The sequence below is a fragment of the Paramisgurnus dabryanus genome, chromosome 9 (genome assembly GCF_030506205.2).
Source record: "Paramisgurnus dabryanus chromosome 9, PD_genome_1.1, whole genome shotgun sequence".
Taxonomy (NCBI): Eukaryota; Metazoa; Chordata; class Actinopteri; order Cypriniformes; family Cobitidae; genus Paramisgurnus; species Paramisgurnus dabryanus.
Window position 1 is genome coordinate 33,671,216 of NC_133345.1, and position 23,348 is coordinate 33,694,563.

The 23,348-nt window shown below is 35.7% G+C and overlaps 1 protein-coding gene across 1 annotated transcript in view; it reads right to left on the reverse strand.

Moving 5' to 3' along the window:
* Positions 1–2,436: 2,436 nt before the first annotated feature.
* The window catches only part of glg1b (golgi glycoprotein 1b), a 46,878-nt gene continuing 25,966 nt past the window's right edge, over positions 2,437–23,348 (reverse strand). Inside the window, exons 10-27 of the mRNA XM_065257871.2 lie at positions 23,093–23,194; positions 22,443–22,596; positions 20,450–20,587; positions 20,232–20,318; positions 19,778–19,840; positions 19,496–19,609; positions 18,407–18,495; positions 16,839–16,956; positions 16,210–16,302; positions 15,274–15,411; positions 14,905–15,028; positions 14,557–14,699; positions 14,265–14,366; positions 12,358–12,465; positions 11,544–11,664; positions 10,308–10,414; positions 7,525–7,688; positions 2,437–4,018 (exon numbers count right to left, since the gene is read on the reverse strand). Coding sequence (XP_065113943.1) covers positions 3,991–4,018; positions 7,525–7,688; positions 10,308–10,414; positions 11,544–11,664; positions 12,358–12,465; positions 14,265–14,366; positions 14,557–14,699; positions 14,905–15,028; positions 15,274–15,411; positions 16,210–16,302; positions 16,839–16,956; positions 18,407–18,495; positions 19,496–19,609; positions 19,778–19,840; positions 20,232–20,318; positions 20,450–20,587; positions 22,443–22,596; positions 23,093–23,194 — 1,993 coding nt within the window. The 3' untranslated portion in view covers positions 2,437–3,990. The remainder of the gene's footprint in view (positions 4,019–7,524; positions 7,689–10,307; positions 10,415–11,543; positions 11,665–12,357; positions 12,466–14,264; positions 14,367–14,556; positions 14,700–14,904; positions 15,029–15,273; positions 15,412–16,209; positions 16,303–16,838; positions 16,957–18,406; positions 18,496–19,495; positions 19,610–19,777; positions 19,841–20,231; positions 20,319–20,449; positions 20,588–22,442; positions 22,597–23,092; positions 23,195–23,348) is intronic.

Genomic DNA, 23,348 nt, shown 5'->3' on the forward strand with positions numbered 1-23,348 from the left:
TTATTTAATTTAAATTAAGTCCACTGTATAGTTACTGTGAGAACAAAGTATACTGCATATATATATTATATACTATATAATATATATATACACTATTAGTATACATATATACTAATGCATAAAATAAATAAAACACATCCATACTGCTTATTTTAATACAAAATATTAATAGGTTATACGTAGTAAAAAAATATGTTATAATTTACTTACCATTTACCAAAACTGTATGAATTCATGTCTTCTGTGACACTCAATGAGGAAGACGAGGGATTCTGACCTCCAAAAAGTTCGTATACTCCATACAGGTGTGCTATATTCCATGTCAAGATGAGTATGTCTATATTCAGATCTTTATTATTAAAAAGCTTGCCTTGTGGGCTTTTAAAATTTGTTGACTTAATGTTTCATCATCTTGTTGTTTACACAAACACACATACAGTGACCGGAAGCGCTGCTCTTCACCATTTGGAGAAGCAGGAAACGCAGAAGAAATTGCACTTTAATATCTCGTTTGTGGTAAACGGACACCATTTAATTGTGCAGAATAAAACTTTTATGTGAACTTCGAGGAATCATCTGCTTATTTATTTTGGAAAAGTAAAGGAAAGGACCTAAGCAGGTCTTTAGAAACCACGCCTGTCCCACAATCACCTCCCTCCACACGAGCAACCTGCACGCGCCTAAAACCCTTTTTAGCCAATCAGAAGCTCTCCATGGCTGTCAATCGTTTTTCAGCAGAAATGATGGAGGAAACTGCTTTAAACGTTGTTTTATTAAAATATTTTGTAGTTTAAAAACGTGACACGCACCACAGATGTAAACTATTACATTATTGCACGTTGCTGCCCTCTATCAGTGATTTCTGTTTATAGCATTATATCCACTTTTCCCCGATTTTTTTATATTAGATTTTTATCTCTGTGCACTAGTTATTTATATCAAAGCCATCTAAGATAGATTTCATTTATCTACTTTGCCTGTTGGGCTGTCACAAACTTTCCCCACATTATTACTCGTGAGCAAAATCACTTCAGTTGGGACGCCACAGGGTGGCAGTAAAGGCGTCACATGCACATGGTTTGGAAAGGTGTGAATGGAGGCACAGATGGACCAAAATGTTTTATTTTTATTAAATAACCGACATCAAATACAAAAATCATATTTTGCTCAATGCCACATGAACAAAAAGGTATTTATCACATACAGTGTGTTACCAGAAAAGAAAGAAAAAGAGTGGAAAAAAGTACTTTTTAAAATATTACATATTTCCAGAGCTTTTTTGTTTTTCCTCTTCCAAAGGGGTACTTTGGGGGCCCATTGTGTTTTGTGTGGTACTTTCGTAACACAATAAATAACTGTATAATATATTGTTCATTACTTTCCAAATTATTTCTCTCAAAATAAAAAATAAAAACACATCATATTACGCCAATTTTAAACACACGACCCAATTTTCGAGGGACCAAAATTTGCAAAGGCAGATCAAATTATTATTACATAAATATGATTCCTATACTGTTTATGTGGTCTAGGTTTATACGTTTTAATAATAATAAATCAAAGTGATTGTGTTTTTGAAATATACATAACACATTCCTTATGAATGTAAAACATTTTAACCTAAATTTTAATCACCAACATGAAATAAGACAAACACATTACCTAATTCCTTTCTTTAAATCATTATCAGAGGTTAATAAATAAAATACAAGTAACATATTTTTTCTGTTTATTGGATTAAGTAACAGTTACACCGAATATAAAATGGATACAAGACTTATTTTATTTTATTAACTCTTTGGGGCAGTTTCCCGGACAGTGCTAAGATGCATCCAGGACTTATATTAGTTATATTAAGACATTTTTTTTTTTACAAACAAACCTTACAAAAACAATACTGCTGTGCATCTTGAGACAAAAAATTGGCACTGATATATGTTAAGATACGTCAAAGACAGCTCAAACATTTTTGTTGAAAAAGGGCCACATGTCCCTGTAAAAAAAATCCAGCATGAAGTTAAAACAACTTGGTTTTGGAAGTCAATTCTACCAACTTTTAAATTTTTGACATATGACAAGTTGGCATAACTTATAAAAACAAGGTGATTTTGTTTAACTTCTTTTGTAAAAAATATATGCTGACAAATGGGCTAAAATTAGTTTCTTTTGTCAACTGCTGCTTTGAAATTTAGTGATGTGTTAAATTAAAACCTTTGAACATCGAACAGTATGCAGTATGTTTGACTGGAGTGTCTGTCCTTATTGGCCATGATATATTATAAAACTCTTTGTTAATGACAATGCTTTTCATATAATGTTTGCATTGAGAAACGCTTGTCACTTTAGTTGTTTTTGCTCAGTATTAGAAAAAACTGCATACTGTATCACTAGCCATGTTTTTGGATGTAAATGAAACCAAACCACAGAAGAAGAAGAAAGGGTTAAGAAATCCAAGTTTTATTAAACTCATTCATAATCTGTACAGAATTAGAGAAAACAACTAAAGTTTGATTTGTCATCATAACAATATAACATGGCAGAATGAAAAAAAAACTGATCAAATATTACAGGCATACGAATTTACAATGTTAAGTTAATTTGCATGAAATCTTTTTGTCGAGGTTGGGGCCAGAATGAATTTGTTGGGTCATTAAAACAAAGCAGGATCATCTTTGGCTCTGCACTTATGACTGTTCATCACTACGTCCTGTGAGGAATTTTACGAGTGATGTTAGTGGTTTTCCTTTTGTTTTTGGTTTTAACAGATGATTTCAAATGTTACAAAGAAAAACATTTCACTGCCCTTTTTTTATAAACCTAAACTCTCTGGCATATTCAAAACAACTAACCAATCATTTAAGCAGTTTTTCATGGCACTTGATCGTACACACTAGTGGAGGATTTGGACGACTAAAGTGGTAAAGAAGTAAGTGACAGATGACCCAACTATACAAAATCTACCAACAATAAATAAAAACCTGTTGTCATGAAGGTAAAGCATAAAACAAAAACCTCAAAACATAAAATATATCTGGAATTAAATCAACATTTCCTTATCTACAATATATAGTCAAACATGATCGTACGATCAGTCAATTTTACCGTCCAAGTATAAACCAGAAAGCTTGGACGTGGTCTGTAGTTTGCACATTAGCTCTTTAATTTACACAATCACATTAATACGATCAATGCTCAGAGGTCTCTTAAGCCCACATCTCTCTTTGTTCAAGTCTAGGAAAATATTAAAATGTACAAATCTCTTCCCAAATGCTGTTATTACAAGTATAGCGGGCAAACAGGTTTTATACAGCTTTACAACTCTCTGCCAGAGAGACGATAAACAGATGTGTAGGACAGATTAGATAAGAGAAATAGTCATTCAGCTCCTGTTTAAACAAACTGTTAATATACAGTGGCATGCTGAATGTCAGGTCACATCCTGGTAAGAAATGAAATTTTGCTGAACGAAAATCTATTTTTCTGAAAGGTGGGAAGCTCATTCACCTTCCAAATCTCATTCCTGTAATCGATAAAATGAAGTATGGTACACAATTACAGTATTACTGTACTGCTAGTTTAAACTAGTTCAAGTTAAGAATTTAGTAGCGTTAACCAAAGACTAAAAAGTTAAATGATACTAAAAAAATGACATTACAGAGCATTACAGTGATGAGAATTATGAAAGTAAGGCCACAATGCATAATATCTTAAAAGATTGCAAAAGATTTTCTTTTCTTCTTTTAATCATGTAGTGGCCTGTGCATGTTGTCATGAGACTCATCTGGTTACCTTTGCATCCACAGCATATAATGCTTATAAAGGCAATAAAGAAAGACCTCTTATTGAATAAAAAAGCATGCAAAAACCTTTGTGTCATTGATGCCTCACCAGATGCACATAAACATCACAGCTGTTGTATTATTAACTTCAAGAGTAAATGCACCAATACACCATTTCTTTTCACACTAGAGATGACCGGTGGGATTCATACTACAGACTTTTTGGGGACTTCTGGTCACTGGTATGACAGAAAAGAAAAAAAGGCAAAAATGTGAACATTAAATAAGTTCTAAAATATATGCATGTCTTGTCTACACACAAATATGAAAGCAAGCTCAGCACAATTAGGGTTGTAAACAATAAATAAGGCTTAAGCCAAAGATCAAACCAAAAATCAAAAAGTGCAATCGTCCTCTTAACATACAAAGTAAGATTTTAATCTCTTACACAGTTGGTCCAAAGGAAGCCTGGCCATGCACTGGAAAAAAATGACTTTCTTTGTTAGTATTTTTGTCTTGTTTTCTGTAGATATCAAGAAAATGGTAAATACATCTTGATTTAAGAATTTTAAGATATAAGCAAATGACCTAAGGAAATAAGTCTATTTTAAGTGAATTTGTGCTTAAAACAAGCAAAAAAAAAATCTGCCAATGGAATACAAATTTTTTCTTTAATTTACTTCATACAAGAAAAATTCAGCAAAACATGTCTTATTCCATTAGCAGATTTTTTTGGTTGTTTTAATTAAGCACAAATTCGCTTAAATTTGATACTTATTTTCTTAAGTCATTTTGCTCATCAAGAAAATACATCTTGATTGAAGAATTTTTAGATATTTGTACTGAAAACAAGACAAAATACTAAGTAAGAAAGTCATTTTTTTGCAGTGTGCAATGCAAAAAATTATTTTCAAGAAAAAAATTCTTAGGGCCCTATTTTAACGATCTAAGCGCATTGTCTAAAGCGCACAGCGGAACGTCTAAATGGGCGTGTCCGAATCCACTTTTGCTAATTTAACGACGGGAAAAATGGTTTTTGCGCCGAGCGCATGGTCGAAAAGGGTAGGTCCTATTGTAATGGGAGTATTTTGGGCGTAACGTGCAGTAAACCAATGAGAGACTTAGCTCTCATCCCCTTTAAAAGCAAGTTGCGCTGGCGCTATGTCTAATCCCTATTTAGATAACGGACTTTGTAAACTGAAAAACTAAGCGGAGGAAGAAGATCCCTAGTTTAAGATTAATGTTAAATAATTGTGTTGTTTTTCACTTGTATTGAAATTGTTATTTTTTTATTAAAACCTTTAAAACCCGTTTTCTTTTAGTCATGGAAGTAAAAAGCAGGCTTGTAATTGCTTTAAATGTATGGCTATCCAATATCATCAAAAAATAATTTACAAGTATGTAAGATAAGGTTTGTACTCTAAAAATACTTTATTTGTAACAAACAGGAGATAAAGAATTTACAAACGGCTCCCCTCACGTTTCAGCACTTTGGACAGCGGTTTTTTTAGCAAAGAGTTTTTTAAGCATTACTTAAAAATGTTTCTCATCTCACCATATCCACAGTTACAGAGTCATCATATACAATAAATCCGTGAGGTAGCATTAAAATTTTTTTTAAAAACAGACGCATTTGTTCAAAGCAAAGCATTTATTTACTTACCAGGCTGCAGAAGCAGCTCTTTGCGCCTTCTAACGTCTCATAATTAGTCCTCATTTATGTCCAAGAGACTCTTTATAATCTTTTATATTCAATCCTTTAATCTTTCATATTTAAATGCATTTTTGTGTTGCTGCGCATTCATGTACCTTGTGATAAGCAAACCCGCGTTGTCCTCCCGTGTATAGGCGCATTTTACTAATGCGCTCTTTAAATAACATAAAACACATTGCGCCATTGACTTTAGACTTTAGACCAGGTTTTTGTTGGTCAATGGCGTAGTCTATTTTAGTTGCCTCAAAATAGCAACGCGCCAACAATGCGCCTGAACACACCTCGTTTTTAGACCAGAACGCCCATGGGCGCAAAAGGGGGCGCAAATGCATTTGCTATTTAAACAACATGGCGCTAAACGTGAAAATTAGGGTGGAAACTAGCGAAAGACACTTGCGTCGCGCATTGCGCTGCATTGCGCCGGGTGTAAGATAGAGCCCTTAGTATTTTTGTCTTGTTTTCAGTAAAAAAAATCTAAAAATTCTTCAATCAAGAGGGTTTTTCTTGATCAGCAAAACAACCCAAGAAAATAAGTCTAGTTTTTAGACCAACAATATCAAATTTAAGTGATTTTGTGAATAAAACAAGCAAAACAAAAAAAAGGCCAATGGGGTAAGCAAAAAAATCTTGAACATTTTTCTTAAACACTAAATTCTAGAAAAATTTGCTTACCCCATTGGCAGATTTTTTGCTTGTTTTAAGCACAAATTCGCTTAAATTTGATATGTTTTGTCTAAAAACTAGACTTATTTTCTTAAGTCTTTTTGCTCATCAAGAAAATACATCTTGATTGAAGAATTTTTAGATATTTCTACTCAAAACAAGACAAAAATACTAAGTAAGAAAGTAATTTTTTTGCAGTGTGGGCAATAAAACCATCTAAAATGTTCATATAATCGTCTTATGCATCTAAAAGGTGTAAACAGGCTGTACCAAACATTTGAAAAAGTGAACCTTACAAAAAAACATGTCTGGGTCATATTTCACCTCCCCACCAAAATAAAAGAAATAAAAATAAATATTTTCTAAATTAAAGCTAAGGCCACTGGTGTTATTAATACTGTATCCATTATGACATTATTTTCATAATAACACCACATTTCCTTCACAATTTGAATACTGTAATACAAGGCTGTAACCACATCTTGAACATTGGGGGGACCAAAACATTTAGGGCTATATGTATGTATATTAAAAATATCAACACGACACGAGTTCAATTCCCGGTCCTTTGCCAATCCTGCTCTCCTATCTCCACCCAACACTTTCCTGACTTGTCTCCACTATTCTGTCTAAATAAAGGCACAAAAATATAAGATTATTGGGGGGGACACATCCCCCTCAATGTCTATTGTGGTTATTGCCCTGCCATAATACAGTGGATAAAACCCCTCATTCCCATTAATGTAGTGTGAAAAACTGAAGTATATATTTAAACTACACTGATTTTATTATATTACTTTGACCTGGACATGTTTTTGTAAGATTTAACCCAGTAAGATATCAATTTTTTTTCTCATTTTCACTATCTACATGTCAGGACCATTGGAGATATTTAAAACAATCATCCGCTGAGCTTTTCATAATTTCAGAAAAAAAATCTTACTGCCCCATATTATAACACAACTACCCACAATCACCTAAAACTCAACCTTGATTTAAAGAATACAAACGCAAAAAATTATAGTTACGCTCCACCAAACAGATGGCTTCTGAACTTTAAATTAAGCCACTTAATGTATCTACAATCACCCAATCTCAAAGAACGTAAAAAAACAGACTAAAAATACTGCATTGACACATGACCATATGAGTACAGTCAAGTAGTAAGGCTGCCACTTTCAGTAAAAGGACAAGACATAAATCAAGGCATAATGTCCAAAAAAACATCTTCATCTTGTCTGTGGAGCGTACAGAAGTCTGGATTAAACATGGCATCAGTCCACAGAACGTCCACCGACAGTTCCCCAAAGTCTTAACAAGTTTTAACGTGAAACAGGCAGGACGGGATGAGAATCCTCCTCACTTTACCTGTCCTTCAGCTCTCTGGTCACACGCTTGGTGATACGGCCACACAGAAGACCCACGAGGAAGAGGACGGACACAGACAGCGTGATCATGAACAGGATGTAATTCTTTGAGGGTGATGTCATCACTTGGAGAGCCAAATCTGAGAAACCGTCAGCTGGTGCCACCTGGAAAAACACAATAACTGATGAAGTGCAAGCAGGTGAAAGCAAATGACTTAGTTTACGTGAGACATTTTAGTAAAGCATTATTTTAGTTTGGGGATATAGGCAAGGCAAGGCAAGTTTATTTGTATAGCACATTTCATAAACAAAGGTCATTCAAAGTGCTTTACATAGAAATGAGAAATGAGTATGTAGAAATAAGAGACACACACAAAAAAAAAAGATACATGAATTTAAAGTATCAATTAAAAGAAAATATATGTGATTTTAATAAAAACTGTTTTTTTTTAAACCCCATAAAATCCTTCTGTGTGCGGCAAACGGCCTCCGCCGGTGCTGTAGTTGTCCCTGTCCAGTTGTCTGTCATTTACGGCCATTCGGCCAATGTCTCAGAAGTTAGTGAAAGTGAGAAAATGGCAGAAAAATTAAAAACACCTGCAGCTTTCAAAGCTGACGTGTGGAAGCACTTTTGCTTAAAAAAAAAAAAACTAAACTAAACTTTTCAAAAAAGAAAAAGTATTGCAATGTATCGCAACAAGCAACGTATTGTATTGTATCGTGATACATTGTATCATGACACATGTACCGTGACATGTATCGTACCGTGAGGCCCTTGTCAATACCCAGCCCTAATCGGACAGCATTAGGGGGGAGCAGGAGCAAAAGTATATTTTTTTAGAAAAACGTAATTTTAAAAGATAATGTTTTAGACAGAGATATATTTTTGCTGCACTCACAAGTGTTGTCTATCAATACCAGGTGAAATTTTGAACAAATATAAAATGACGTCAGTATAATTTCACTTTGAACATAAGTAGCGCATTGTTACTTAGAACAAGATAGATGTTTGTGTTACACTTGTTTTTATTAAATATACACAACTATGACCTTGTTAATATGTAACTGCAAACATATTTTGTCGTTTATCTTTGCAAAAAATTATGAAAGTATGTTTTCATTTTAAATTTCATTTTTTTCAAATATTTTTAATCAAATTAGAACAATATAAATGTTTAAAATAATGTAACAGTATAAGCAGCAGGACAAAACTAACAAGTGTTACTTTCATCCCGGCAGGAACTCCTGACATTTAAACCTGATTTACTTTTATTTTGAAAAAAAAGTGTTAGAGCACTAAATAACCTGTAGATTGATCAGTACTGTAACACATAAAATCAGAAAAACCAACGCGTTATAGAACAAAATTACCGCTTTAGGAATTTACTCATGGCTTTCTGGACCTACACAAGCAAAACGGTGCCGAGATAATGTTTTATTTGTCAGCTCTGTCAAGGGTTGTGTGCTAAGATGCTGTCATAGTTTTAAATACAAATGTAGTCAGAGCTCTGAGAAAATCACTTTGTTACTTTCGTCCTGTGTAACTTTCGCCGCAGTTCTCCCCTACTATACAATTGCACTTTATCACTTTTATATACAGTACTGCCAGTCAAACAGGTACTGTCATCACGCACATACCATTATGAACTGTTTTAAACTGCTTATTTGATTTCACACAAATACTGATTAATCGCATACAAAGTAAAAGTTTTTTGGAATTATTTATGTGTGTGCACTGGGTGTAATTATTTTATAGTAACATTATTAAATAACATGAATAACATTTTTGTTAAAGTCATATCATAAATTCATAATTCCTAAATTCAATCATTTGACACTCCTTATATATATGTATATTTATTTATTTATTTATTTATTTATTTATTATTCTCCATATTTATAATCTGTACAACTGCTTATTGTAAACTGGTGTGTTAAAACCATAGACTGTAAAAAAAGACGTAGTGTCAATGGTGTCACCCATAGGTTTTGTGAAGGCTAAAGGCGGCGATGCCTGCCGTCGCTATCTTGGCTGCGCATCACCATGCATCACTCGCGAATAACCAAAAATGGTTAGAGGCAGGATGTGGGTGAAGCTAAGGTTGCTGAAACCACGCCCGCCTAACTCGATTCTAGTGACAGCAGTGGCAATTCACCCGTCACTCAAGTGGCCACGCCCTTAATTATGCATAACATTAAGGCTTAAAGGGATAGTTCACCCAAAAATGAAAATTCTTTCATTATTCAATCACTCTCATGTTGTTACAAACCTGTATAAAATTCTTTGTTGTGATGACCACAAAGGAAGATATTTTGAAGAAATGTTAGTAACCAAACTGTTCATGGACCCCATTTACTTCCATGGTATTCTTTTTTCCTATTATGTTAGTAAATGGGGTCCACGAATGGTGATGAATTTTCGTTTTAGTGTGAACTATCCCTTTAATAAAATTTCAATTGAAAGAATTACAAAACAATTCACCCCTTCACAGATGTCACAAACGGAAAAATTAACTATACAATGGGGGTCTATTAAAATGGGGGTCTATGGGAATTGACTCCTTTTTGGGGCCTCTAGTGGCCAGTAAATGATTTGCAGTTTAGTTGCACCAAGCATTTCATTACATGGATGTGCCCAATTAAAACATGAATGTTGCTCGTAGAGTAAATGCTGTATAATCCAATGAGTCTCCAGAAGAAGAAGAATCCTTTCACTAAGTCATATTTGATTTGAACAGTCAATAATAGTTAGGTAAATATATTTGTGTATGCAGATGTGCAAACCTTAGCCGCGTAGCTCCACATGTCTATGCGATCCTGTAATCTTTTCTTACAGTCGGGCTGTAAACGCACCTGCTTGTCCTGCAGAGCTTCCATTAAACAGGACATTTCTGGGAAAGAATCCCAAACATTTGAAGTCAGAAAACAAACACACACCAATCATATGAATGCAAGTGAATATTCAGAGAGAAATAATGTAGGGCAAGACTTGATAAAAAAGGGGACATATCATGAAAATCAGACTTTTTCCATGTTTAAGTGCTATAATTGGGTCCCCAATGCTTCTATTAACTTATTACACGGCTCTCTGGAATGCTTGATTCTGATTGGTCAGTTGAGACATTAGCAGGTTCGTTCTTTTCAAATAATAACCGCGCCGGGTAATAACGCATAGCCGGAACTACTTGCACGAGTAAAATCGCTCCGCGCCAATAAAGATCAATAAAGATTACTGTTTGGCGCCATCTTGTGACAAACACTGGACAACCACGACAAGACACAGACAGCTTACTGAGACTGAACTTGACAAAATAGAGCATGACAGTTACGAAGCCAACACACAAAAAAATACAGAATGGGCATTAAAACTTCTCAAAGACTGGTTAAAGAGAAAAAAATGGAGACAGACAAGTATGAAGCAGAGGATCTTAATAAGGTATTACGATCATTTTATGCATCTGTGCAAAGTTTCGCGGAAGGATAAAAATGTTCATTTAAAACAAATATGCCAATAAAATGTTTCAAATTCATATTCATGTCCGGTTTTTTTTCTTATGTGACAAGTAGCCGTGTAATAAGCGGGATAATGTAGAGGCAGCCGGTAGTTATCGGGAAATAAACCCCTTCAGTGTGATACAAGAGTCTGATCACACTGTCGGGGCTTATTTCCCGATAACTACCGGCTGCCTCTACATTATCCCTTACATAGAAAATGTGAAAAAAAATCGACCCAGTAACTTAGTTTTGGTAAACTATTCACTCCAAGCATGTGAAAAAATAGCTCATTAAAATTTGGCTCCCCTTGTGATGTCAGAAGGGGATAATACCGCCCCTTAATCTGTACTATCCAACCACAGCAGATCAGCTCACACCTACAAATTGTCAATTTTAACATGCTATAATAAATTATCTATATGGCATTTTGAGCTAAAACTTCACATATGTACTCTGGGGCCACCAAAGATTTATTTTACATCTTAAAAAAGTCTTGTGAAATGTCTACTTTAAAACTGCACTCACGTCTGCCTCTTCCAGGTGTGATGGCTGCGCAGTGATGTTTTAAATCCAGCGCACAGGCAGTGTGCAGCACAGGATCCACAAATATATCCGCTTTACTTTCTTTAAGCATGTTTAACACCTCCTAAACAACGAGAAACGATTGAAATCAACAGAGGAGATATGCTGACGTCAAACCTAATAAGTCTCAAGAGTAAAATCATTGGAGATATTGAACAGCAGACGTGCAGCACAGTTAACACAAAAACAACATTAAAAGCTGATTAAATCGAGACAAATCAATGCAGCACAAAAGGTCGATCCAAGGACCATATGTACTAAAAAAAAAAAAAAAAGAGTCTGCCAAATGCATAAATGTAAATGTAACCAGTCAGAGCACCAATATTTATACAGATTTACAGTTCATTATCCTAACTTCAGTTTATGGTTAAATAAAAGCTGTCACTGGGACAGTACCCTTTAAAAAGTTCATAATACATAATATTTATATATATGCATACAGTACCAATATGTACCTTTGAGGTATTAATATTTTTTTTTGAGTGTGGCAAGTTGCCAGATTTAACCCAACCCTAATACATACTTTTTAATTGTGTCTAATCCACCTCTGAATGCTTTGATACAGTAATGGCGTGCATCTTTATGTTAAGTACGATTCATTTCTCTTGGGTATTTAGTTGGGAATCTCAAATAAGCATCAAATAAAAGTAGATGCCGGTTGAAAATAGTGTTTCCATAGCAACAGATACGGATGAAAGGAAAGCAAAGGGCAGCGGTGTGTAGTGATGAAGAGTGTTTGAGGATGTGTGTCCTGTACCGTCTTGCACTCCTCCTGTTTAATCTTCAGGAGGTTGTTCTTCAAACATTCCTCCACCTGACCCGTCTGTTCCTGAGCCGTGGCTTCTTCGGCACACAGCCGCGTGATCTAACGGAGACAAACGCACACACATACGCAGGCTGTATTGTGCTGGCAAATGTCCCATTCAAACCAACTGCTCCCAAAAAGCTTATGGCTCATAGAGGCTGAAAATAAATGGCTTTGTTTATAAGACTGCGTCAAAGGATGGTCTCTGATGACATTACAAACACTGAAACTTCACTTATTGTTGCAATTCACAATCTCGCCACTAGATGTCGCTAAAATCTACACCCAGCACCTTCAAATATATAGATGTATATCGGCTATAGCATGATAAAGGCTCATATAACAATCTCATAGTTTATTAAAGGAATAGTCTACTCATTTTCAATATTAAAATATGTTTTTACCTTAACTAAGAACTGTTGAATCATCCCTCTATCATCTGTGTGTGTGCACGGCGCAGTAACACCCTCCCTCTCCCATTATGAGGGTGAGAAGGAGAGCGGACTTTTCAGGCGAGTCGAAGTACTCCCAAAAGTGCTATTACGCCATAAAATATAGTTACTCTTTTAAATCCGCTTAGAAAAGCGCTATGTTTTATTTTGTACCACCAAACTTGCTCGTATAACTACTCGTCTTAAATAGGAAAAACGTTGATGTGTTTAGTCACTTCTAACTTTATCTCTGAGTGGTACCATTGAATGAATGGGGCTAAGCTAAATGCTATCGTAGCGTCGCAGCGCGCTCCAGCGCTTACGTGCACACACACAGATGATAGAGGGATGATACAACAGTTCTTAGTTAAGGTAATAACATATTTTAATATTGAAAATGAGTAGACTATTCCTTTAACTGTGTAAAGCCATAAAAATTTTCGATGTCTGTTGCATAATCAAAACTACAATACTGGCCAAAACAAGATCAAATCATGCATACATGTGATTTTTAACTTTGATAATTTAAAGCAAGATTTAAAGGATATTTTGGCATCAGAATTGGCCAATAGTAGTTTGTTAAATTGGTATTGGCCCCAAGAAATGTAAGAAAGATTGCACAAAAAAAACAAACACTTCAAGCCATGCATTTCATAGTAAATGTTTTGTTGTGATTTTTAACAATCTTTTGTTTTATACCAAGTATGTGGACACTTTTTGTTGGTCAAATATTAGTGGAACTACATGTGATTACTTTACTAGGACATGTAGGGATAAGTTAAAGCACTAGCCTCAACTGAGCAGATACTGCTTGCTTTGATTGTCTGTTATCTAATCAGTCCTTTCAGAGTTTTTTTGTGATTGTTGCGGGCAAATATCCTTGATCTTGCAGCACGTTTCCTTAAAAAATGCGTTGGAATAGGCGGGATAGTTATGCAATTTTATGCAATGAAATTGCAGGAACTTGCAAAAAATGGGTAAACTTGCAAAAACGTTTGCAGCTTCTCAACGATGTTCACGTCACATAATCACGTCACTTCATAATGTTCCAATGGCAATTTGTGTGAAGTAAATACAACATTTTTCAACTTTCTGCTAACATATATGTGATTTTTGCTACGAAAATGCAGGGATTATAAAATTGTGCAAACCCTGCATATTTTGTGCACGGAAATCTGCAATTTATGCAGCGAAAGTGTACGGTATTTGAAAAAATGCGGCCCCCGCATAAATATGTGGACTTTGGCTGACTATGCGTTGAATCATGCGATCGCATAATCGCGTTTTTCTGGAGGGACTGTCTAATGCAAAGATATTAATACATTTATAAGACCTTTTTAAGTCACCAAATACTGAGACTTGTTAAAAATGTGACCTGCTTTTCGACAGTTGACATGGATTTGGAACGGAGCCCATGTCATTACTCACTTCATTGCCACAGTGAGCCTGCATCTGTGGATCCAGCCGATAGTCGAGAGCAGACTCCTGAAGTATAACTCTGATCTGGTCTTCACAGTCTGAAGACAATCGCTGGAAAAGATGACCATATGCATTAGTTTTTAACCCATTACATGATCTCAGTTGACAGATTATTCCTGAACACCCCAATGTGCATGCTAATAAAAAGTATTCCCTGTATTTTGCACAGCAAGGCCAGTGCACGCATTTCTTTGCAAATAGTATGTATATATGTGGTGCTTATATTCAGTGATACACATACCTGGTCTGCATACTTGAGTTTTAGGCAGGATATGACTTGACCTTCTAGTTCGTTAGCATCACTGGCTTTGTTGAGAATGTTCTGACAGAACTTGGGGATGTCTGCCTTGCAAGCCTTCCTTAACACAGGGTTCAATCTGTAGTCTGAATACACAAAAAACACAGAAAACACTTGAATGTTATAAAAGCAAATAACAGAATATTCCAATGAAAAAGTCTGATTTCAGATCAACAAGGCAAAAGATGATAAGACAGAGAAATTAAGTTTCAAATGAAACGGCTTGACAAACTTTTAAATGAACCTGTCAGGAGAAAATGAGGGGGTCCCACAGGTGTGTGTACTGGGTACCTGTGTTTTGAGTGATCTGTCTCTTAGTAATCATCTGTTTACACTTTGGATCCATCAGTTCACTGTTCTTATTCTGTTTCAGACACTGCAGCATGTTCTTGGCATCAGACTCTGTGCAAAAACGCTAACATAAAAACAAATAAGCATATAAAGAAAACTACACTACTTTAGCACATCCCATGAAATACTGTAGTCCCACAACGCAAAGCACTCAACTTGACCTATCATTTCCATAAAGATGAATGAAGTATTATCAATATTTAACATCTCTTTTCTGACCTTTAGTTTATGCTTTTATAATAACTGTAACAAGAGAAACGTTTGAACAGAAATTCACTTCATCGACTTTAAAATGCCCGACCGTCTCACCTTAATCATCTGCTTGCACACTCGCATGAGCTGATAGTCCAGTTCGGGGTCCATCATTTCTGTTTCTTGAAGCTTAAAGATCTTCTGATGACAAATCTGAGAAAGCTGCTTCTTGTTCTCCTTGAGGCACTCAATGACCTGAGATTAAAGAAGGGTTGAGGAGTAAAGAACGAGTAACGGAAGGACATTTACACTAGCAGACAAGGTTCAAGACAAACTACTGCTTTGCCAAACAAAATTGGTATTCAATGTCTGCATTTACATTTATGCATTTGGCACTCTAATCCAAAGAGGCGTACAGTGCATTGGATCTTTACATTATTACAGTTTTATTAGTATGCATGCTCCCTGGAGATTGAACCCATGAGCATTGCGCTGCAATCGCAATGCACAACAGTTGTGCTATAACTATGCCATAGTAACAAAAATAAAGTCATCCCTAGTCTGAGTCGTTAGGAGGTTGGCTTAGTTTGTCATTTGTTTGATGTACATTGTAGATCTATTAACTAAGAAGAATTGGGCTTTGTGTGAAGTTACGCCTTTAACTCTTTCCCTGCCAGCATTGTTTTTTAAAAGTTGCCAGGCAGCGCCAGCATTTTTTATGATTTTCACAAAAGTTTAATGTCTTCCAGAAAATGTTCTACTTGAAATATATAATCATACAAAATATTAAATGAAAGAACAGACCCTCTGCTATTAAACAAACAAAAAATGTACTATTTTTGCATGATTTAGTGTTTTATAAGTTAGTTAAGAGCGCCACCAGTGGATGATAGCAGAAATATGGATTGCCGTAAAAACTTGTCATTGGCAGTAAAGTGTTTTCTCTTAACAGACGAGACTTCTCAATGGCGGGAAAGGAGTTAACAAGTTCATCCACACCTGCAGTTTAAAAAAGGAGATTAGTTAGGTTAACAGTCTCTTTAAAGTCTTTACCTGAGCATTTCCATAGGCAACAGAGGAACAAAATTTGTTGATATCCTTCTTACAGACGTCATGCAGTTCAGGCTCCAGTCGAACGTCCTCGGACTAAAGAGACACACAAAGAAACATCCGATTTGACATTTAGTCTGCTTCAAACATTTCTCATCCCATCTGGAATGCTTCAGTTAAGAAATTTTCTGAGTTAATTTCCACATTTACAGAAAGCACCTGCAGCAGACCGTTAAATACCACAGAGAATAACTTCAATTTACGCTTTAGTCTATAAAAGCAAACAGGTCACACACTTACAATAAATAGAGATGTAGCGTGAAAAGCATGTTTTACAGCAGTATGAAACGTTGAGCTGTAAATTCACAGTTTGTACTTTTGCACTTTAAAGAGTAAAACTGATTATCTGTGGTATCCCTACTAAAAAGAAACCAGCTAACACCAGCTAAGCTTGTCAGGCTTGGAGAACAGCTTAAACCAGCCAAGACCTAGGTTGGTCAGCTGGGCTCAAAGCCTGACAAGCTAAGACCAGCTAAAAAGTGTCTAAAACCCCTCTAGGCTGGTCTTTTTAGTAGGGATTTAACAGCATGCAGCTTACAGAAATCATCCTGAGTCATGAATATTATATTTACCATCTCCAGCTCTTCCACCCTCAGCTGTTTACGACATTTCAGAGAAACACGTTGATCTTTTACGTCCTGCAACGTGTCGTTTCTCACTGTGGTACTGAGACAGATGACCACGTCTGCCCTGAGGTGAACACACAAAATAAGACATAAGGAGGGTGAAATTAGCAGATAAAGTGGAAAATGTCTTATGACAATTAAAAAAAAGAGACATTTTTAGAGAGAGCGCAAACAAATCCAAAAGAATGTTAATTTGTAGGCCGTCCAGGAAGGCTAATGCACTTAAATGTAGCTCATACACAGTTGGTTCAAATGATGCTTTAAACACGTATGTTGTATAAAGCTGCAACATATAAGAAAAAACAACAAAAACAGGACAACAGCTACAGTGCTCATTTACATACATCTGACCTATACGGTAAAAAAAAATACATTTCTGTAGCCAAAAATATCTGTTAAATATATGCTACATATTTTGTATAAAGTGAAGCTTAATTAAATATATTTTTGAATTTGAAAAAAGTTTTAATCTCCATATATTAACATATATTCCAAAATGCATTTCATGGGCAACAAATACATTTCTAATTTTACAACCCAAGGGCAAAAAATATATTTTCCTGGGCAAAATATAAAAGTTTGTATAAAATAGATAAAGTATGTATAAATTTATATTTTATAAGTATATTTTTGTTGTTAAATTATATTTAATTTTAAATGTAAAATGTAAGCCTGTTATGTTTACAGGTTTATAACACACAAAGTTTTTCTTCCAATGTAACAAGAATATATAAGAATGTTTTAAAAATATAAAAAAATATATTTTGCAAACATTTTTTAAAATATATTTCAGCACATCTATTTTTTGGCCATTTTTTGTATATTTTGAAATATATTTAAAATATTTTTTTTTGCCATATGAGGACACTGTTTGTAACTTACAGCATGTCGTAGTACAAATATCTTTCTTTAAGTAAAGCATGATTTATACTTATGGACATAAGCACGTATCAGGTTAATTTATGCACATGCAGACTCAAAGGATAGTAGATTGAATGCACACTCCAAAATCTTGTCGGAGGTAGTAGTTCATGCAGGTACTTTTCACCTAATGTTTTTTAAATACTTTGACATAATATTCACCTTGCCTACTATATACTGTAGTAAGAAAAGTAGGCAGTCTTGGATGGAACGATGGACTTTTGTTGCAACATAAGTTGTTAAATATCGTTTCTCAACTTGGTCCATATCTATGTTTTTACAGTCCCAAGCCCAAATGCGTATGCAGATTTTTTTGACAGGAAAAAAGGATTCTAGCAGACCAATCACAGTGCTTGTCATTAACACAGTGTTACATTTTTGGAGAGGTGCATGTGAGGCTATGCCATAGACTACAGCGTAGGGTTGGTGTATATGGGTAGGCTTTGCCGTACACTCGACACGGACGTAAAAATTGGACTTAATCTTAACAACAGCCCTCAAGAGTTCAACTCTCTTCTAAAAACCTATTAGAAATTCCTGTTATTGTGTAAATGTTATTTCTCTTGTGGAAGTCACAGCATTTGTAAACTCACTTTTTCTTAATGTTGGGACACAGTTTTACCACGTCCTCTTTACAGGCCATTTTAAACTTGTAGGAGAAGCGGAAGTCTTTCATCTGAACCTGTAGATCAAGAGAAACGCTTAAAATTAAACATATATACATCAAAAAATTTTGGTCCACACATCGATGGTTTCCATTTAGACCAGGAGTGGGGAACCCTGGGTCCTGGAGGGCCACTGTCCTGCAGAGTTTAGTTCCAACCCTAATCAAACACACCTGAATTTCATTTCCAAGTAATCCTGAAGGCTTTAATTAGATTTTTCAGGTGTGTTTAATTAGGGTTGGAACTAAACTCTGGAGGACAATGGCCCTCCAGGACCAGGGTTCCCCACCCCTGATTTAGACTGCTGGCTCATATGGATACAACTCCAAACTAGCAGTTTAATAAGGTTGATATAGTTTATAAAAAATGTACATTGATTTTTTTACAGTATTTACAATCATTGCACATCAAAAAAGTCCCCTTGTGGTGAAAATCAGGCTTGTAATGTTGTTTATATGTCTATGTGGTGTTTTTAATATGCGTTAGGACAAAACAAGTGCAAATTTACAGAAGTTACCGATCATTAGGCCTGCGATGAGTATTTGTGTGATTCTGCTTGCTATGCTTCTCAATGAATTATGGTGAAATGCCGCATCCAAAAGCCAGATGGCGCTCTCATGCAGAAACTCAATATTTGCAGCAGAAAAATTACCCTTTACACATGCAGCTTGGTTCAGGAAATGCCTATATGCATATTTATATCCATATCCATAATAAATAAAAGGTATTATTAGTATGAATCGTCCCAGCCCTACAGATCATGTACTACGAGCTAGTGCGATTGACTGGAGGCGGAGACTAGTTTGCATAGCCATGAAAAATGCACCAAGAATGTAGCGTTACATTAAAGCTATTTTGAAGAAATTACTCACAGAATTTTTTTTAAATATGCCATTTTGATGATCAAAGATTAGTTTTAAGCAGCAAAATTATCTACTACAGGGGGACTTTAAAATGTAAGCCATTTGTATTAATAAAGTTCCTCTAATACGGGAATTAGTGGTGTTATTTGCTCACCAGCTGGAAATGAGTGACACCCACAGCACACTTTTCATTCATTTCTCTCTGATGTTTGTTTTGCACCAGACATTCCAGAAGATTCCCTGTATCTATCTGATTATCAGCTACATCCTATAGGAAAATAACACAAAGACGTGAGGAATTCTGGGAATAACATTAACATTTATGCATTTGACAGATGGTTTTATTCAAAGTGACTTCAAGCAAGCACATTTTAGCAGTATCATGAAAATAAACCCAATAAATGTGATGGTAACAGTATCTGTGGTCAATACTAACATGGCAGTGGCTCTGAATGACCGGTTCACACGCTCGGATCAGAAGAGCTTCAATCTGAATGTCCTGCAAACAAAGTGCGAATACAAAACAAGGAAGATATTGAAGGAAATAATGCTAATATTATTTAGTTAAGTTAGATAAAGACTAATCACAGTTCATTATGCAATTTCACATCATCGTTGTCGGATTCTGAATGCTGAATATTCAAACTGTTTTGGAATTTGAAGTCAAGAGACGTTTTTATTTCTGAAATAATTTCTTATCACATCAAAGACTGAAATCTTAAAAATCTAATTTGAATGCAATCTGAATTGAAATGCGCATTAAGAGATTGGAACTGAATTAATTTAAGCTTGTAGACGAATAACAAACTAAAGTGCAATGATACAGAAAGCCCATTCTTTTATGTCTTTTATGTCCAGGATTTCTGTATTTGCAGTAATGTGAAATGTACCTCTGACTCCAGTTCGGTCAGGTTGCCCACTATATCTCTACACTTGGACACCAGGTCTTCTAGATGATCCTGTAGACACTCCAGCTCCTTAAAACAAAGCAAAACAAATAAAACTGACATGTAGACAACTGCTTAAGAAAAAAAAATAATGAATCATTTATCATTCATGAAATGCAAAAAGCACACAAGTGAGGAGCTCATCCTCAAGTCTCTCAAACCTGTCCAGTGTCGGTCTTCTCACTGCACCATTTGCCCAAGTCAATCATACAGCGTTTCTGGAGATCAGGATCCAGCTTGACGTCTAAAGCTCTCTGATGAAGAACTCTCTGAACCTCCACCTTACAGTCTCTCGTCAGCTGCACACATCAGTTTTAAAACAACGACAACACAATTTACTGTATGATGACACTGGCATTATATGTAAACGGCCCCTATGCTAAAAGGATTTTGTTTCTCTCTCCCGGTCTCGTCCTCAAACGCGAGGACACTGAGACAAACCCAGTTCCTGCTGCCGTAAAGCTCATCACACCACTGATCTACTGGCCTCCCATCATCGTGATGCCCAGCGACCACCAACAGCTTCCCTTTAATTTCTTAATTTTATTTAATAGAAAACTTAACAATAATATTAATTTAATAATAATAATAATAATATTTAGTATTTTAATGTATAGTACTTCAACTGTAGTATTATTTTCTACTGGATCGGCCTAAGGGGCCAGTCACACCAAAAGCGTTTATGGCAGTTGCAGGTGCCTTTTTTGAATGATATTCTATGGGCAGGGAGCATTTGCGCGCTGTTTATGCAAGCCGCGCTGTTTTTTGCCGCCAGCCGCAGCACGCGCCTTTGAAGGAACGCTGAGAGCGGAGAAGCGCCCAACGTTCCTTCAAAGGCGTGTGCTGCAGCCGGCGGCAAAAACCGCAAGGCGCTCAGCGCGCATAAACAGAGCGCAAATGCTCCCTGCCCATAGAATATCATTCAAAAAAGGCGCCTGCAACTGCCATAAACCCTTTTGGTGTGACTGGCCCCTTAGTCTGCCCAGTGACAAAACAACCGCTTCCTTTAACCTTTATGTAAACATTTTAAAGGGGTCATATGTGATTTTTTTTTAAGATAAGTCTTTGGTGTCCCCAGAGTACATATGTGAAGTTTTAGCTCAAAATATCATATAGATAATTTATTATAGCATGTTAAAATTGCCACTTTGTAAGTCCGAACAAAAATGTGCTGTTTTTAGAGCGTGTCCTTCAAAATGCAAATGAGCTGATGAAATGCAAACACTGATCGCCATAAAGGTGCTTTGTTGAAATTTAAAAAACTCAATTGTGCTGTCAATTATTTTCTCTTTCTCTCTGCTCTAAATGGCAGTGCCATGGTTGGATAGTGCCGATTAATGGGCGGTATTAATGTAATTAGACTCCCTACCTACGTCACAAAACAGGGAAATCTGAACGACTTATTTTGTACATGCAAATTGCAGAACTGGTTTACCAAAACTAAGTTACTGGGTTGATCTTGCTCACATTTTCTAGGTTGATAGAAGCACTGGGGACCCAATTATAGCACTTTTTTAAGGGGCCATAGCATTAATTATTGGCTTAACTTATAACTTTCTTCTATACGTTACATTATTACTACAGTCACTAGTACGGTTTAAACTTAACTGCTGTACTTTGCTACTTTTCTTGTCCTCTGGTTTTAGTGCTATATAAATAAAATTGAAATGAATAATAAAATTAAGACCAAATATAAGCAAAGCAAGCCATCTGAGTAAACATGGGAACATTCAGGGAAATAATGCCGTTACTGTTTCATGAATACCCAGTACTCAGTATCTTACAAAAACACATGGACAGCTAATAGGAAACATCCGGTCAGATTCATATTGTACACATAACTCATATCACCAGCTCTTGACTGGCTTCTGTGCAATTTTAGAGATGTAGGTATGCAGTATTTTTTTAAATCAGTTCACTGTGAAAATAAACTGTTTACAAAGTATCATCTGAATGCTTCTGAGAAAGAACTAGTCACTAAATTGAACATTTAAGTTTACGAGGTTCATGCCATCAAATGCCTAAAATGACTCTATGCAAGACTACAATGTGAAGTTCTTCATTATGGTACCCAGCGTGATGGTTAGAGAACCACAAGAACATCATCAAACATCTGTGACATCAAACTAAACATGCATTTGTATGTTTTTTTACCCTCCTGCCCTGCTCTTCTGTGCGGTAAGCGTGACGGTACAGACAGGAGAAAACGGCTCCAGGAGGCATCAGCTCGCTGCTTTCATTCCAGGCCGGTGTGTAACAGAGTCTGGATGCATCGCTCTGACATTTACGATACAAGATGGGATCGAGTCTACATGAGAAAAACACAAAATCACAAAAAATCAGTCGTGTGCCAAAGCCTTGATGTATTTTAATGTATACTGATAGCTTGCACGTCGATGTATCTTTAGCATCATTAACAGTAATTATTAAATAACATATACTTACTACATTTTACTTGCAGTAGCCTAGTTTTTGGCTTTTATACAATGCCCAGTGGAACCCTAACCCTAACGTCTGTACGCACATCTGACGGACAAATTTGTGCCTATGAGACTCAATGCCTGTAACGTTTTATATTCTGCTGTAGTGTTATTTGAGAGTTCAGTAAAAAAGTCCTAACGTCAAGTTTCAAATGAATTCGCACATAAGGTGCATGACAAAAACAAATGCGATAGACGTGTTTATATACTTATTTTTATCGCAATATTACCAAAATCCTATTATAATCACATTACGAGGGTGCGTGTAAACGAGGTCATTGATGGAAAAGCATGAGGCCAAATGACAAAGGTTAGAGTGATTACTTCCAATCTCTGGATATGAAGTACTGGAGCTCCAGAAGTCGATGCTCACAGTCCTGCACCATCTTCTCTGTGTAGAGATGCTCCATCAGACAAGACAGAATCCTAAAACACACACAAGTCTTCAATATTTTATTCACAGAATGTAGTAAAAATATCCGTAAATCTATCTACATAAATGTTGAGTTTTGTGTTTTGCTAAGCAATATGCTCTGCTGATATGTAAAGTTTACAGCTGGACTGATACAGCATTGCATTT